We start from the raw sequence: 18,990 nt of genomic DNA, 5'->3' as shown, positions 1-18,990 counted from the left end.
GGGAAAAAATACATGTTGAACACACTCAGATAACATAAACAATACCTGTTAACAGCAGACTGGCTGGGATTCTAAAGGGGAATGGTAACAATGAACAGAATACTGGGAATATCCAAAAAAGGGGAGTCTTGGCTGATTTTTGGCAAACCAGACACAGAACAAAAATATCTTTCTCTCCTGCTTCACACTTTAAGAACCCCAGTGAAAATAGACATGGAAATCACTGGACTCTATCTTTCTCTGGTAGCCCCAAATATTTTCAGGAAAATCACATACTTTACTCATCTTGCCCTAGGATGACTCTTACCACATTAAGGATGTAATCCATGAGGGGTAAAGGAATACGTTCCTCTGTACCAACAACCCTGTTAAAGGAGAAAAGAGTGAGTTATACAGGAATTCATCAATATTAAAATATTAAAAAATAGGTTTGATTAAAAGATGAAACATTTCCTTAAGAAAGGAGCTAGATAAAGACATACACATTTTACCAAATTCTTGCATCAGATTTAAGATTATGGAAAGCAGGAGAAAGAATCTGTCAATTTTTTTTCAAATCAGTTGGAAAGAGTCAGGTTTCCTCCTACCCATTAGTCAAATGTGAACCCTATACCAAGGCACCCCATCCCCCCACCACGCCCACTTCTTTAAAATCTGTACTTGTGGCATAAAAGTTTCAGAATTATCCCTAAATTGATCTGGTCTTTGGCCTTCTCAAATGCTTCAATGCTGTACTATAGACCAGAGGGCTCCCACACTACCATGGCTGCAGAAAATGCAGCCTTTAGCCCAATGGCTACATGTTGGCTTTTGTAAGAAAGTAACAGAGGGAAAAAAAATAAAATAAACCAAGAAGCATATTTAAATGAAACAAAATCTATTCCAAGGACAAACTCCAGGGGAGGGACAAAACCAAAGGAAAATAAAAAGCAATCTGGGCACAGGCCTCTGGAACAGATTTTTTGAGAGGGGAGGACAGAGAGGGAAGAAGGAAGAGATCAGGGGAGGAGAAAGTAAGTTGGAAAGAGGTTAATAGTTCTCATCTCTGAGTAAGACAAAAGGTGAATAAATATTTGCCTTGCACAAGGACATTTGACAGCAAAATGTAGAACAGCAGAGTGGAGAGGCACCATGAATGATTTTAGTGATGTAATGCCCAATGCTAGGGACTGGGTAGGATGTTGTGAACATGTTCAACAAAGAATTTGGGGAAGTCTTTTGTACAAAGGGAGAACATATCACCTAAGGTTGCAATGATTCCATGGTAAGATCACAAGCATTTCCATGACTCTTAAGTACCTTCTCAGAGCAACAGCAGCATTCCGTGCCATTTATACCAGTTATCCACCCACATTGGCCTCATCTTCCTGGAAATAACCCAGAGACCCATCTCTACAGCTAAGGAGTGCAGGTATGGCTCCAGCCCAAAAAAGATACCTGCCCCTCCTTTGCACAAGCCTAATTTGATGGCAAAGAGCCTAAGTAATACTATGAAATGGGACCCAGATTGCTTTCCCTCATTTGGTGGACTGAAGTTGGGGAGGAGGACAAAAGAGAAAGCACACCAACAGTAGTTCTTAATACAACTTCTGGGAACAAACTTTATAATCACTTTTCCATCTACCTTCACCTCTTGCCTCCCAGGCTCAAGAAAGCATATAGGAATATTAAAATGATCACCTTTTCCCGCTAAATGTAACAAAGGCAATACACAAAAGCTAAATGTCTATTAGAGGGGGATATAAGGGAAGGGTACGGGATTCTTGGTAGTGGTGTGCTGTCTGACCTTATTGTTGTATTTTATTTTATTTTTTATCTTTTTTTATTATTTTTTAATTTTTTTTGAGTAATGAATATGTTCAAGTGCTGATTGTGGTGATGAATGCACAACTGTATGATGATACCGTGAACAAGTGATTATATACTGTGGATGACTGTATGGTGTGTGACTGTATCTCTGTAAGACTGCAGGGAAAAATATAAACAGAAGGATACAAGTGCTGGAGAAAACTTGGAGAGAGGGATGTACCTATTCACTGTTGGTGGGGAAGGAGAATGGTGTAGCCTATCTGGAGGACAAGGCGGTCGTTCCACAGGAGGCTATGTGTGGGTGCCAGAAGGTCCTGCAACCTCATTATGGTGTATATACTTGGAAGATCTGAGTAAAGGGACAGGAATGCATATTTGCACACTGGTAAATATGGCGGCAGTATTCCAGATTTGCAATGGATGGAGGTGGCCTAAGGGAACATGGACTGATAAACAGAAAGGTGAACTGTGGTATATGCATACAATAGAATATTGAGCAGCTGCAAGAAGGAAAGAAGCTATGAGACACGCAACTAGGTGAACGGATCCTGGCAACAACATTTTGAGTGAAGTATGCCACAAACGAAAAGACAAACATTATAATGCCTCACTAACAGGGACAAATTATAACATGTAAACTCTGAGAATTGAATCTTGGAGCACAGCTTTATCAGGGGAATGCTTATTGTAATGGTCCCTAGTTTGTACGCTCTTTCAGCAGTCACATCGATTTCTGAGTTGTAATGGTTCTCTCTAAATTCTGAGATGCTGAGCACTTTGTGTTTAACCTGGTTTGTCTCTGAAACTTTGGGTATCTTTGACACCTGAAACTCAGAGCTAGAGCTCGGCAGCTATGAATGTCAGTATTACCTCACTACGGTAACTGTTGAAAGTACTGAAAAAGAGTTCAGACTTCAGTTAGAGCTATCAATGAAGCAGATCTGGTGAGAAGTAATGCAAACCAGGCCAAAGGGTAAAGAATGATACTGACTGTGTTTTAAAACTTCAACTTCTGTGTGAGACCAAGGGAAGAGATGTTTATTTGGTACAGGATCTATATTTTCTGCAGCACACTAAATAATGTAACTTGTATGGTCTGTTTAGTCTAATAACATAAGTACACAGAACTTAGAAGAGGAAGTGAAATCTGGTAGGTACATACAGTTTAGGGTGAAATCCTGACACATCCCAAAGTAATTTGGGCAAAGAATAAAAATGTATTTGCAGGGCCCCCCTGAGGAACTGGGGAAAAATGTGGAAATGTTGGATTTCCCCACCTGGGTTTATTCTCACATTGAGGACTAACAATTTAGTAGGATGAGCCCTCAATCTTGGGGCTTGCCATTATGAAGCTTGTTACTGCAAAGGAGGCTAAGCCTACTTATAATTGTGCTTAAGAGTCTCTCCCAGAGAACCTCTTTGTTGCTCAGATGTGTTGCTCTCTCGCTCTCTCTAAGCCCATGTGGGAGGTGAACTCACTACCCTCCCCTCTAAGTGGGACATGACTCCCAGATCAGTAAATCTCCCTGCTAATGTGGGACATGAACCCTGGGGATGAGCCTGGACTCAGCATCATGGAACTGAGAAAATCTTCTTGACCAAAAGAGGGAACAGATAAAACAAAATAAAGTTTCTGTGGCTGAGAGATTTCAAATGGAGTCGAGAGGTCACTCTGGAGGGCATTCTTACGCGATATATAGATATCCCTTTTCAGTTTTTACTGTACTGGAATAGCTAGAAGGAAATACCTGAAACTGCTGAACTGCAACCTAGTAGCCTTGATTCTTGAAGATGATTGCATAACTGTAGCTTACAGGGTATGACTGTGTGATTATGAAAACCTTGTGGCTCACACTCCCTTTATCCAGTGTATGGACAGATGAGTAGAAAAATGGAGATGAAAACTAAATGAAAAATAGGGTGGGATGGAGGGGGTGGGGTGGTGTAATGTTTTGGGTGTTGTTTTTTTTTTACTTTTTTTTGGAGTAAGGAAAATATTCAAAAATTGATTCTGGTGATGAATGCTATACTATATGATGGTACTGTGAATAACTGTACATTGTGGATGACTGTAGTGTATGTGAACATATCTCAATAAAACTGTATCAAAAAAAATAAGTGCAACGTGTTTCGTATGTGCTCACTTACGGAAATGATCTAGCAGCTGACAAAGAATTCCAAATCAACACGGGGGGAGGGGAACTGTCCTCTGCGGAAAGCCCATCAAATTGATACAATGAGTTCTAATTCAATTTCACAAACAGCTTTTAAGAAAGATAGCTTGCTAAGGCAAACAATACAGTAAATGAATAGCACAAATGATACCCAAGTTTCAAAGAAAGAAAAGCTAGACTCTCAGGGGTGGAAAGAACCTGAAAATAATCTAATCTAATGCTCTCATGTTTACAGATGAAAATCAAAGTGAGATTGAGAGAGGAAGTGACATTTCCAAGATGACAAGGGTAGACAAAACTGTCTTCCGAACACTTACTGCTGATTAGGCTCAGTTTCACTCTGCTGGGTAGAATTAAAGCTCTGCATGGCCTGTACTTCCTCCTCCTCCTCATCCTCACTAGAGGCCTCTTCTGCAGCATGATTAGATCTTGGGGGAGGAGCAGAGGCAGTGCCATCTGCCTTCTGGATGGATGGCTTCTGACAGATGTATTTAGGGTCTCTGCCAAGATTACAGATTTCTTCAAGTAACTGAAAGGCACAGGAGACAAGATTACTTACTTACTATTAATTAAGGAGTTGGGGAAGGGGATGATTTGACATTTTTTTGAGCATTTTCTATGTACTGTGCATTTGCCAAAATCCTTTATATACATGTTACACATACCTTTCCCACTTTACAAACAAGAGCCACATGGTCGTTGAGTGACTAACAAACTGATCTGTCAACAGGTGCTAATTCACTAAGCACCAGGAACTCATATACTAGTTTCAGAAATCCTAAAAGGCAACTGGCAGAGCTAGTAAATGTGGAAAAATATCAAAAAGGAAAAACTAGGTAGGTAATATGGTTTTACTACCAGACGCTAAACTCTGGCTACATGTTAATATCATAAATAATGATATATTACATATGATAAAGCAATACTTAGAAATTTACATTAAATGTAGGAATTGTTTTTATAGGGAAAACAATTCTCAATCTGAAAAAGCTGAAATTCTAAAAAGAGGACAACATCTTTCTAAGAAGACCTGCATTAAAGTGACTTTTTTTTCTTTTTTGCAAAGAACCAAAGGATATGGAGAAAATGAGGCAGAAACAATGCTCTTAAAGGCACAGTCCAAGAACCAATGATCTGAGGCCCCATTCCTATCAGGACAGTGGAGTAAGAAGCTTGGGGGCTCCATCCTCCACAGGGAAAAAAAAAAAAAAACCAGCAAGAACTGGCAGAAATACCTTTCTCAAAGCTCTGGAAAACAAAGGATTAGAATAACAGGGCAAGCATGAATCAAAAAGAAGGCAACTTAAAAGTGGTAGAATCTTGAGTCACCTGTGTAGCCCAACCCCATCCCCGTGCCTGCTTGGTACAGAGCTAGCCCGCACTCCCAGGGCTGATCCCAGGTCCCAGTACTGGAGAAAGCAGAATTAACAGTCATGCACATACTGGGAACATGTACACCTGTGTCAACTTGTCTGGTGGCACTCTGAAGGCCTGTACCAGGATGCTCATTGTATGCTTGCCGTCTCAGAACTTGCCCTGTGTGTAGAAGGTAACTCACAGAGCTCTCCTTCAGAAAACTGGGGGACAGTATTCAAGTTGTGGCTGCCTGGGGCAAGGGATTGCTGGCTGTAGGACATACAGTGCAGTGCCCAGGACCGTGGGGAAACTGTTTCCTAGGGAAGAGGGGACATTCATGTCTGTGTAAACAGGAAAATTCTTGGGGCCACATGAGCATTCCCAAGACAGGATGAATGTGCAGAGAGGATCAGGAAGCTCCTGCATTTTGGCCTCTAGCTGTTCTCTAAACTCACTGTAAGGATAAGTTCTGAAGGAGAGCACTTGCACAGGTCAATGTGCACAGACTGGGAAAGGTGGGTTTTCTGTTGTTGTTATTAGCTCCTGGCATTAAAGGAAAGTTCTGTCATTCTACTAGCTGGATACAAGATTAAAGAACACATGCTCCAGAGTCTAAATTCTAGCAATAACACATTAAAATACCAAAATACCCAGGTTTCAACAAGAGATTACAAAAAATACAAAGAAACAGGAAGAGATGCATAGGCAAAGGAGAAGATTAAAGCATTAATAACAATCACTGAGGAGCATTAGGCCTGGGACACACCAAAGTTAAAAAAAATGGGGGGGCCTAAATATGGTCAAAGAGTTAATGAAAAACATGCACAAAGAAATGAAAGAAATCAGGGAAACAACAGATAAACACAAAGATATTATCAACAAAGACACAGAAATTATGAAAGGAAACCAAACACAGCTGAAGAATACAGTAATGGTAATTAACAATTCCCTAGAGCAGTTCAATAGCAGAGTGGAACTGGCAGAAAAAAACCAGTGAACTTGAAGATCCAACAACTGAAATCAACCACTCTGGAGAAAAGAAAGAATGAAGAAAAGTGAACAAGCATGAGGAACCTGTGAGACGCCATTAAACATACCAATATACACATTATTGGTGTCCCAGAAGGAGAAGAAAGAGAAAGGGGCAGAGAGAATATTCAAAGAAATAATGGCTGAAAAGTCCCTAATTTAATGAAAGACGTGAAATACACATCCAAGAAGCTCAACAAACTCCATACAGGATAAACCCAAATAGAGTCCCCATCGTACCATGTTATAAGCAAACTGCTGAACGACAAAAATAGAGAATTCTCAATACCACAAGAGAGAAGCAACATGGCACATCCAAGCAAGCCTCAATAAAATTAAGTGCCAACTTCTCACTGGAAACCATGGAGACCAAAGGTAGTGGTATGACATACTTCAAGTGCCAAAAGGAAAAAAATTGCCAACAATAATTCTGTATCTGGCAAAACCGTCTTTCAAAAATGAGGGAGAGATTAAGATACTCCCGTATAAACAAAAGCTGAGGGAGATTGTCACCATTAGATGGTCCTACAAGAGATGGTAAACAGGTTTCTGTACCTTGAAAACAACAGACAATAGACAGAAGCTGCATGAAGAAATAAAGATCTCCAACAAGGGTAAAGACATGGGTAAATATAAAGGCCACTACTATTTAATTTTTGGTTGGTAACGCCACTTTTTACTTCCTACAGTATCTAAAAGGCAAACACATAAAATGTAACGATAAATCAGTGGTTTTGGACTCATAATGTATAAACACGTAATCTGTGACAAGAACTACTTAAAGGTGAGGGGGCGGGGGGTATAAGAACCATTTGTATATACTACTCAAGTTAGGTTGGTATCAATGCAAACGAAATTATTATAGATTTAGGATCTTAAATTTATGCTGAATGTTGAATACAAAGAAAATATCAAATATGCAAGGTCATAGCAACAAAGAATACAGGTTGCTGGGGGCAGGGGCAATGCGGAGTTAATGCATAATGAATGTAGGGTTTCTCTGCAGGGAAATGGGAAGGTTTTTAGTAATGGAAGGTGTAAGGGTACCACAGTACTGGGGATGTGACTGATACCACCGAATGGTATGTATGGGAGTAACTGAGGTGGGAAAGTTTATATTGCATTTAAGTTCTGACATTTTAAAAAAAAAGCAACTAAAGAGACAATGTCAATCAAATGTAATACGTGATCCTGGATGGGATCTAACAAGGGAGGAGAAAGGCTCAAAAGGACATTATTGGGATATATGAAAAAACTGGAATATAGAACATAAGCATTCTATCAATGTTAATTTTTAGAACTTGATAACTGCATTTCAGGTGGCTATGTAAGTTATTCCTGTACTTAGGAAATGTAAATGGCAGTATTAAGTGTTCAAAACATGGACTGATAAATAGGCAGACAGACAGTTCGATAAAATGATACAACAATGGTAACAAAATGTTAATACTGGCTGATCTGGGTATCTTGGGAGGGGATAGAGAGGTATGTTGGAGTCCTTTATATGGGGTTTGTATTATTTTTATAACTGTTCTGTAAGTGTGAAAGCATTTCAAAATAAAGTTAAAAAACAGTCAATGACCTCCAGTTGGTCAAACCTTTTGCTAAAAACTCCCCTTTGCTGCTCTCTCATACCCACAGTTACAGCCTTATAACTTCTCACCTTGATGACTGCAGTTGTTGCATCCGTTTTGAGAGTAGGCTGATGTCTCATGAGCTCATCCACAGCACTGCCTAGATTGGATGCAGTATCCCCTTAAAGTAAAAAACGAACTGTTAGAAAGACTGAAGGAAATAAAGCTTGAGCCCTGTTGTGTGCCAATATAAGGTGGAAAGAAGAAACTGAGTTGGTTGTGATTTTCTAACGCCAGGCTTTCTCAAGTGAATTCACACCAACCTCACCTCCCAAACGATTGGGTGGAGGTGGGCAGGAAATTTTAATCAGTCTAGCAAGCATATTCTAATGCAATCATGTGTGCCACATTCTATTCCATCTGGGCAATTTCCAATGTGAAGGACCAAACTAAAATGTAGAGTAAATTTAGCTGTATTTCCTTAGCAGATGGGGTCTGTATATAAGAGAGAGAGAGGAAGAAGGATAAACCATTAACCTTCTGGCTGCCCCAGTATAAAGGATGACAGTGGCTAGAATGCTACAATAGTGGTCTGGAAGCACAAAGTACATTTTAGAAAACTGGAATGTTTCTGCAGCCCTACCTTCTCACTAATAATTCTCTAATGATCTGGTCTCAAGTACACTGGGAAGGAAATCTATTCATTAAAAACTGTTTTAGGGATTTGTATATTGGAACACTGATTAAGACCTCAACACTTTGGGACTTCATATTTCTCATTGCTGCATACTAGATGGTGGACCTGGAAATCTAGTGCTGCTCACTAATACTCATTTTTCACCAGCACCGTGACAGTACACGTAAAAGCGAACAGTTAACAAGCATGGAAACATGAGAAAAGAGGTTAAGGCAGACGTATTCCTTCCTACCGAAACTAGATTGCATAGTGATAATTCCTGTTATGCTTAGCACACCTTGTCAAAGAAACTTTGATGTCAAGTCAAAAGGTTTCTCTGCTAACTGGTGACTTGATAATCATGAAGTGTCTTGGCACAACACTGAGCCAATTATACACTATAAAATAAATTCTGATGACTTACCAAGGGGATCAGAACTCCTCCTCCTCCGCATAGCTGGGAGGTAATCCGGAGACAGAAGAACTCTGAAGAGGCGTTCAAAAGGCTGACACTGCACAAATGACTGAAGACCTCGGGCATTCAAGCAGAGTGCACTGAATACATTTGGAAGGGAGCCAAGGACTTCCCGAGTAGCAGGAACCTAGAGAGAAGATAAAGTGAGCTGGAAGTCATCTAAAAGAGTTCAGATGTAGACACTAAGAAAAACTGGCCAGGAACCATGCTGAGAGAGAGAAGGGATCTTGATAACTGGGTCCCAGTTAGTTTCCATACTGCATTAAAAAAAAAAAAACAAGACATAAGATTTTGTATGCCGTAAGACTGCTTTCCTGTGTTTAAATGTGTGTTTGGGGGGTGGTGGGGAGTAGCACATGAAGCATTCTTTAGAGCAGCAGAAAAGACTCACATCTTTGATAAGCAGTGCATGCAGCATAACATCTGCCAATCCATTGTCCTGGAGTGAGGAGAGCAATGATGGCTCTTGAAACACAAACACAGTCACCACTTCAGTAGCTAAAAAAGATGAGGAAATATGGGAAATTGGGAGATTCCTCACAAATATTAAGAGCAACACTCAACAGGCTTTGAAATAAGTAGTATATACTCAATGTATAGCAATTTACACACTTGTGCTTAACTATCAGGAATTTAGTGACTCCCCTTCAAGATTTTTATGGGCATATTCTTACATAAATGAGGATATACTGTTATGTATTTGTTTTTTTTTTAATCTATAATATACCATATAATTTCCTTTATCTTTCCTATCACTACAACTCATTCATTTTGAATGACTGCTTGGTACTCTTGTAAATATATATACCACCATGAATATATTTCCACCATGTGAAAACTGATAGACCTAACTATATATTCTTTTCTGTCTGTTTAAGCAAATGAAAATTTAACTGATGAAAATGGACAAATTGCTTCCTAAAAAGGTATTTCAGCAATTTTAAACTACCACCATTACTATAAATCCTTAGGTATTTATCTGAACAATTCTGACACTTATTACTGGTAGGCAGTTGTGTTTATTATCTTAGTTTAATTTGGGAAAGCTGAGAGGATAAAAAGTGCATTTTTTTTGATGGAGGACATTTCAAAAAGTATATTTAAAAACTCGGAAAGATAATGACCTCATTTAATTAACAATAATCTAGTAAAGCAATGTTAGAAGGAATTAAAAATATTTTAAAATAAAAATCATTGTGATTATTTCATAATATGGAGTTGCCAATGTAAATCGGTTGTAAAAGATGTGTGATTTCAGGGTATATATATATAATTTTAAACGCAGATTTGCTTGCTCCATTCTCAGAAATTCAGGTCCAGTAGATCTAAACTATGACCCAGAAACCTGATTTTTTAACACTTCACCCCTCCTAAATTCTGATAGAGATGGCATGCAAGGCCACAGAAACCTCCAGATTAGAGCCCCTGAAATTCTTAACTTCTTACTGGTTATCTTTTGGAAGGTCTATGGCAGTAGGTAATTGGAGATGGACAAGGCAATAAATAGGAAAAGCTGCCTTCTAGTCGTAGCTCTGTTAATCTGACCAATTTTGACAATATATTTAGAAACGAAGAATTAAGACAAACACTAAAGCTTATGGAACATAGTAAAAACTCTACTCAAGAGGAAATAGTACAGCATTAGTATATTTATTAAAAAGTAACCAAAAAAGAAGCCAGGAAAAATTAGCAGGAAAAAAAGCACAGAATTTAATGAAAGCAAAAAACACAAACAATTAAAACCAAAAACCAGCCCTCTGAAAAGACTGATGAGGTTTATAAGCTATATGAAATCTAATGATGAAAAGAGCAAAAATACATATTAGCAATGAGAAAGGAGAATTAACTGGATACATAACAAACAGATGATATTACAACATGTATGCCAGTAAGTGAAATGTATGCTTTTGTAAGAAAATGTCATAAAAATTAACTCTCAAAAAATCTAAATAATGCATGATAGAGTCAGCTGGAGAGGGGCTGCTTTCCATTCCATGACCAGGTCATTCCTGATCAAGGATGGGACCCGAGGGACAACCCAACTTAAAGAGAGATTACAGCCACTTTATCACTGGAGACAGCTGTCAATAAAGGTATGTCTCTTGTTCTTATTTTTAGACTCCTAGAAAGTAGCTAATGGTTTCCTTGTTTTTTTTTTTATTTTGGTCAATGGGCTTAAAACAGACATCACATGCAGAATTGTTCCCTATGGGGCCTTCCACATTGGGAATATATTGTCACTCAGACCTTGCATAAGACGAAAGGAAAAAAAAAAAAAAGATCACATGTATCAGCTCATACCAAGAAGCTCATTTTATCACCATAGCTGACAAACTTGCTCACATCTTTCAAAGAAGCTAAGATACTACCCCTTGCTCTTGATTCAATGGGTCCAAAAGACCTCTGGTCATCGTGACCCCTAGGAACTTAAAATTTAGGCTAAATGCCATGGCATCCTGATACCACCCACCCTAGTCCAAATCTTAGCCTCCCAAGGTGATCTTTGCACCCTGTCCTGTTACTGTATCATGATCAATGGGTGAACACCCTTTTCTTACTGGCAACTGATTTTATCAATAAAGGAAAAGACAACCTACAGAACGGGAGAAAGTATTTGCAAATAACATATCTGATGAGGGTTCAACATAGAGAGAAATTATTAAGAACTCCTTGTATTAATTCCTGGATGAAGCAGTGTACCACTTTGTACATATTATGTCCCCCAGAAAAAGCCATGTTCTTCGACGCAATCTTGTGGGGGGCAGACATATTAGTGGGGATTAAGTCGGAATGTTTGGATTAGGTTGTTTCCATGGAAATGCGCCCCATCCAACTGTGGGTGCTAACTCTGGATAATTCCCATGGAGGCGTGACCCCACCCATTCAGCATAGGCCTTGATTAGTTTACTGGAGCACTATATAAGCTCAGACAGAAGGAGAGGGCTTGCTAAAGCTAAGAGTGATACTTTGAAGAATACACAGGAGCTGAGAAAGGAGCTGCAGATGAGCGACAGTTTGAAGATGGCTGTTGAAAGCAGACTCTTGCTCCGGAGAAGCTAAGAGAGGAAAAACACCCCAAGAGCAACTAAGAGTGACATTTTTGAGGAACTACAGCCTAGAGAGGAACGTCCTGGGAGAAAGCCATTTTGAAACCAGAACTCTGGAGCAGACACCAGTCACGTGCCTTCCCAGCTAACAAAGGTTATCCGGACACCATTGCCCATCCTCCAGTGAAGATACCCGATTGCTGATGACTTACCTTGGACACTTTATGGCCTTAAGACTGTAACTGTGTAACTAAATAAACCCCCTTTTATAAAAGCCAATTCATTTCTGGTATGTTGCTTAATGACAGCATTAGCAAACTACAACAAGCAGGAAGACATTACGTTGAGTAAAATAAGCCAGAAGCAAAAAGAAAAATAATTATATGATTCATTTGTAAGAAATATATAGAATAGGCAGATTCACAGAGACAGAAAGTAGATTACAGTTTACCAGGGGCTGGCAGCAGGGGGCAATAGGGAGATACTGCTTAATGGGTTGAGTTTCTGTTTAAGGCAATAAAAGTTCTGGAAATGGATGGTGGTGATGACAGTACAACATTGTGAATGTAATTAATGATGCTTAATTATACCCTTAAAATGGTAAACATGGCAAGGTTTATGCTATTTACTTTAAACTAATACAAATTTTTTAGAAATGCAAAAACAGCTCCTCTTCCCCTTTCTAGTCATAAAAGGGAATGCTTCCTTTCCATGAGTATATGATACCCAAATAGAACCCGCACTCACTGATACCTCCTCTTTATGAAACTGGTACCATCCATGCTGGACTGGAACCAAGATCAAGAGCGGGCAATACAATGGGACTGCCTGAAAATTAAGAGCCCTTGCCCTCCAAACAGACTATTCCGTATGTCACAAGAAAGCTCTCTGCCAAAGTCCTTCCCCAGTGTGATGGTTTTACAGGTTGGCTAACTGGAGGTTCCACTTCACCGGACACAGAGCTTTTGCTCCTTTCCTGGTCCCACACTTAACAAATGTATGGTTCCTCCAAAGAAAGGAAGGTTTTAAATTAGTTCCCAACACCAACATTCTCAAATAGGATTCATTCTAGCTCTGGATCCATCCTATTAATGAGATATTAAATGAGCAGACACTACAGGAACTGAGAGGGCAATGCCTGTAAATCTCTTCATAATAAACAGGTATCTCTAACATATTAAGGCCCCAAAATGTCATTGTGCATTGTTCTGGCTCTGTTTAGGCTGGATATGCTTCGTTTGGCTCAGGGTGTAGGTCTGAGATTCTACCACACCACCTCAATACCAAACTCCTTGGGCTTCTTTTGACTGTAGCTCTGATCCCTACTTGTTTGGGGCATGCAATCAGTCCACAGCTTATCCATAAGAAATTACCCTGTAACTCCTAGAGGCAAAGGGGTACTGATCTTCAGTCACTTCTGTAACAATTCCTCAAATATACAACTTCGTCTCGAGGTCCTGAGGTGGCCCAGGACTCCTATTAGCCCAGCTGACTAATGCCCCAGTAACTGCCACTGCACCACTCACCATAATGCCACAACCACATCAGTTTTTATTTCCTCTCATCCTAAAACCCATGCCTCACTGTCCACTATTCGTATTGCTACCCACAATTCCTAATTCCTCAACCTGATGGACAATATCTATTGTGACATTAACAGAGAATTTCATAAACTGCGTCTGCTTCCAGATACACCAGCCCGGAGAATTAAAACTAATTCTTGCCCTGTTGGAGGTCTTCAATATTCATATTGACGATTCTTCACTCTCTTTGGTTAAACTGTCCACAATAACCATGATGGCATTGGCATCTGCTAGAACAGGAACACAGCATAAGCAGGCTTGGATAGATGAAGATGGAGATGGCGTGTGTGTGTGTGTTGGGGCGGGGGAGTGGGTAACGCAGGAGAGAAGAAAAGACAGTCAGGGAGTTAGAGGGGATACAGGTGGGTGTAACGGTGGGGCTGAAGAAACGGGTTGGATTTGGGAATACAATCTTTATCTGAGGTGGAACTGTGGTGGCAGAACACCTCTAACTCCCCAGGTGCTTCCTCATTAACTTTCCCTTCATAGACTCCATACCCTTCTCCAGCCTCCCCCACCAATCAGTATTGTATACCACTATGTTTCTCCATTTATCTCACATCTCTGCAATTATATGAACTTGCCCCCTAGAAACTCTACCTTCCAAGCCCCTTGGGCCACTGGTTCTGTAGCACAACTCCAGCTCAGCAGGGTCACATGCTCTACTTCTCCATCTTGCTTTCTTCTACTCTATACATTCAATTAGAAGTCATTCCTTTCACAAAGACTTGCTGCAAAATGGAGTACAGGGGCATCTTTGGATCTAACATATACGGCCTTATCATAATCTTTGGTGTAACAGGCACAAGTTTTGGTATTTTAATTTTGTAACACAGACTCAACTCACAGAGGAACCCAATTGTCACAACACCTGGCAGACCACATAAACTAAATATGAGTCTCAAACTTGATATGAAAATTGGTAACAAAGTGGGATTAAACTACCTACTGGCATTTTGGAGTGGAGATTGTGGATCAATAATATAGAAAAGGTACTCAAAGTAGTTCAACAAATAAAACAATACAATCCCAATCAAAACTCCAACAGCCTTCTTTGCATACATGGAAAAGCCAATCATCAAATTCATATGGAAGGGTAAGGGGATCCCAACACCAAAATCATCCTGAAAAGAAGAACAAATTTGGAAGAATCATGCTTTCTGATTTTAAAACTTATAGCATGGTACTGGCACAAGAACAGACATATAGACCAATGGAAACAAATTTAGAGTTCAGAAATAAACACACTTCACATGAATGACTGAATGATTTTTGATGAGGATGCCAAGTTAACTATATGAGGAAAGAAATTTTTCAATGTATCATGCTGGGAAAACTGGATAACCCCATAAGAAAGAAAGAAAGTGTACTCCTACCTCACAGCACATACAAAAATTAACTCAATACAAATCAAAGACCTAAGTGGAAGAAACGAAACTACAAAACTACTAGAAGAAAACACAGGGAAACATCCTCAAGACCTTATGTTAGGCAATGGTTTCCAAGAAGTTATACGAAAAGCACAACCAACAAAAGAAAAAATAGATAAATGGGACTACATCAAAATTAATGAGCAAAGGCCAATATCAAGAAAGTAAAAAGAAAACCAATGAAATGGGAGAAAATATCTGGTAATAGTTTAATTTACAGAACACATAAAGAACTTCCAAAAGTCAACAACAAAAACAACTCAATTAAAAAATTGGCAGAGGTCTTGAATGACATTTCTCCAAAGAGGATATACAAATGGCCCAAAAGCATATGAAAAGAAGCTCAACCTCATTAGTCATTAGGGAAATGCAAATCAAAAATCACAACGAGATACCATTTCACACCCAGGAGGAAAGTAACAAATGTTGGTAAGATGTGGAGAAATCTGAACCCTCATACACTGCTGGTTGGAGAAAAAATGGTGCAGCCAGTGTGGAAAACAGTTTGGCAGCTCCTCATAAAGTTAAGTATAGAATCAGTACATGACCTGGCAATCCTACTTCTAGGAATATGCCCAAAAGAACTGAAAGCACGGACTTGAACATACAGTTCTACACTGCTGTTAATAGCAGCATTATTCACAATAGCAAAAAGGTGTAAGCAACCAAAGTGTCCATCAATGGATGAATGGATAAACAAAATGTGTTTACATATATATATATACACACACACACACATATATATATATACACATATATATATTTATATTTTTATATATTTATATCTCATGGAATGTTATTCAGCCATAAAAAGAAATGAAGTTCTGAAGCATGCTACAACATGGATGAACTTTGAACACATCATGTTGAGTGAAATAAGCCAGACTCAGAAGGATACTGTATGATCTCACATATAAGAAATAATTACAATGCACAAATCCAGAGTCAGAAATTAGAATACAGGGTACCAGGGTTGGGTGGGTTGGGATGGGTGGAGTTCATGCTTAATGGGTAGAGAGTTTCTATTTGAAGTGATGGATAATTCATTTGGTAATGGATGGTGTTGATGATAGCACATTATGAATGCACTTACCACCACTGAATTGTATACTTGAAAGTGGTTAAGATTGGAAATTTTGTTTTGTGGTATACTACCACAACAAAAACAAAAAAAAACAAACCTATAGAAATGTTAAACAAAACAACCTCCAAGAGATTCCCAGAACCTCACTGATTTCTTTTCCTGGCCATCTCCTTCTGCCTGGAGTGAATGGCTCTGCACTATCATTCAGGGAGGTATAATAATGACTGCTGACCTAATTATTTTGGGTTGGCTTTACAAATTTGGTCGCTCTTAGATACAAGTTTACAGGAAACATGGAAGGTGGCCATGCTAATTCAAACATCTGGGAAGAATTATGAAGAACATAGGAATGAAATCGGGACATCTACTGACATATTTATTGCTCTAAGTTTCATTTACTGCCTGTGTCCCTCCTCTCTTGAATCATCCAATAGCTCCATCCCACCCCCATCCCACAAGGGCATGTAATCTCTTGCTGCCTCTTTTAAACTTCCCCTTTAAAAAAACACTCACTTCTCTGGGTTCTGGGCATTTTCCTAGAGACAGTCATCCTCACCTCAGGAATTACCAACCTGTATAACTAGCAAATCTTTTTTTGATCACACCAAAGGCCAACTGCCATTAGGTTTGCCATCCGTACTTAACCTTGGGAGACAGCTTCTCTATGTAATGGCGGATATGCTATAATATACAAGAACTTCCTAAGTCTGATAAAAGGGATCAAAACGAAACATTCTGCTAACCTCATACTTAATGGTGAAATACTGAACGCTTTCCTCTCTAAGTTCAGGAACAAAGCAAAGAGTCCCATTCTCACCACTCCTATTCGGCACTGTGCTGGAAATCTTTGCAAATGTAGTAAGACAAAAAAGAAATAAAAGGCATAAAGATCATAAAGATGTACAACTGTCTATTTGCAGATGACAAGATTATGTAGAATAGCCTAAGTAATCAACAAAACTATGAATAAGTGCATTTAGCAAGGTCACAGGATACAAGGTTAATACGCAAAAATCCAAAATTTATTCAGCAAGGGGATGGGAGAGGGGAGGTATCTAACCTCTAGTAGCCAAAATATTGTCTAGACACTCCAAAGTATTAAAAAAAAAACCTGCTACAACTACAAGGAGGTTTTCCCTATTTCCATGCCTCCCATTAAATTCCCTTATAGTTTAAAAGAGAATTTCAAATATTCCAAAGTCTAGGTATCTAGCACATGGTCCTGAACATGTACAGCACTTAAAAAATGTCTATTAATAAAAACAAAGTTTTAACAATAGAAATAATAGAAGCAGCACCAATGGCAAACCACAGAGGTATTTTCTAATTAATTACAAAGTACCCATAGCCTCCAAACCTTCATTTTCTTCAGTGAAAAACAATTTTCCATAATACAGTTCATAGAGTTGACATTCAATTCTGAGAATGAAGACCATTATGATTGGATTTCCTGGACTAAGGTTAGGGATTTACCAGTGCATAAAGACATGCTTCTTACCACATAAAGTGCAGCTAATAAACCAAATGTAAAATACTACTACTTACTACAAATGATTCAGAAAATGCTGCTTATAAAAGGTATATCTGACGTTCAAGAAAAAGATAATTTATAGAAAAGTGAGTTCCGACTTTTCTCTCATTCATTACCAGTAAAAAAAGACACATGAATTAAAGAGTGGACAAATACGAATAATAAAGGCCTCTAAGGATATAAAACTCCAAGAATCCTGTCAGGTTATCCCAGTTTGATATTACCAAATATCAACTTCACTTACCTAGGAGAAAGAGTGATGGGCCATAGTATTCTGTATTGCTGATGATGTGTTTCAGGGAGGTAGGCAAAGAACCATCCATCACTAAGAGAAAAGTGAACATTAAGGAGATACGATCAGTATGGGACTGGTTGAAGGAGTGGGGATGAGAGGGCAGTACGTTACATATACCACACTGTAGTAAAGTCTGTACTGATTCCAATCTAATGGTCCCTTTTTGTTACCCCCTCATTTTGTATTATTTATTGCTTGGCCATGCAATCAGCTTTTTAACACCAGAATGAAAAAAGAATAGACACACAAACAGCCTGAGTAAGGTGGCATGCTGGAAGGGAGCACACAAAGTTGAAAGCTGAAAAAGGAACAAAAAAAGGGCAAACAATAATGAAAATAGCTAAACATCCTTTTAGGTTTAGGAAAAGTGACATCAAACAAAAACTTCAAAATGGCCTCCTACTAAGCCTGCCTTGTCGAAGAAGAGTAGGCAGTCCTCAGAAAAGTATGAAAAGGACCAGTCTTTGTAAAGGCTTGGCTAAAGGTTCCTAAGAGTCAAACATTATTCAAAAGAAGTATCTAGAACCAAATACCATGACGGATGCCATCTGAAAAGGCTGGGTCTTGAAGGGCCTTCTTGAGGAAATTCAACATGGATTTGAGAAGTGCTGCTCGCTGTGGAATACACTGGACTCCTGGCAAGGCAAGGGAGAAAGACAAGAGAATTTTACTGGGTTTATAGTTAGACGAGTTATGCATATAAAACAAAGTTTTAAAACACCAGTATCAACCAGAGCAAAACCAGAATACAACTGAAGTCTCTGGACACTGGAAAGAACATTTAGCTAAGCCTTTAAAGTAGAGAAATAAATCACCTAGGACCATATGAAACTAAAAGCTTAAAGTAAAAATGAAAAATTACAAAGTAAAAAGCATTAATAACCAACTGAGTCTCAGTTCCTACTTCAGATATTATCTAGCCTCCAA

At 39.0% G+C, this 18,990-nt stretch overlaps 1 protein-coding gene across 1 annotated transcript in view; it reads right to left on the bottom strand.

Annotated features, from left to right (window-relative positions):
- LOC119525178 (E3 ubiquitin-protein ligase HUWE1-like) overlaps positions 1 to 18,990 on the bottom strand; it is a 195,496-nt gene that overhangs the window by 84,725 nt on the left and 91,781 nt on the right. Inside the window, 7 exon segments of the mRNA XM_037823780.1 lie at positions 308 to 365; positions 4,301 to 4,512; positions 8,032 to 8,123; positions 9,043 to 9,220; positions 9,485 to 9,591; positions 18,013 to 18,093; positions 18,597 to 18,698. Of these exon segments, the coding sequence (XP_037679708.1) occupies positions 308 to 365; positions 4,301 to 4,512; positions 8,032 to 8,123; positions 9,043 to 9,220; positions 9,485 to 9,591; positions 18,013 to 18,093; positions 18,597 to 18,698 (830 nt within the window).

This window comes from Choloepus didactylus (assembly GCF_015220235.1).
Source record: "Choloepus didactylus isolate mChoDid1 chromosome 24 unlocalized genomic scaffold, mChoDid1.pri SUPER_24_unloc2, whole genome shotgun sequence".
Lineage (NCBI taxonomy): Eukaryota > Metazoa > Chordata > Mammalia > Pilosa > Megalonychidae > Choloepus > Choloepus didactylus.
This window is presented reverse-complemented; position numbering and strand designations above follow the sequence as displayed.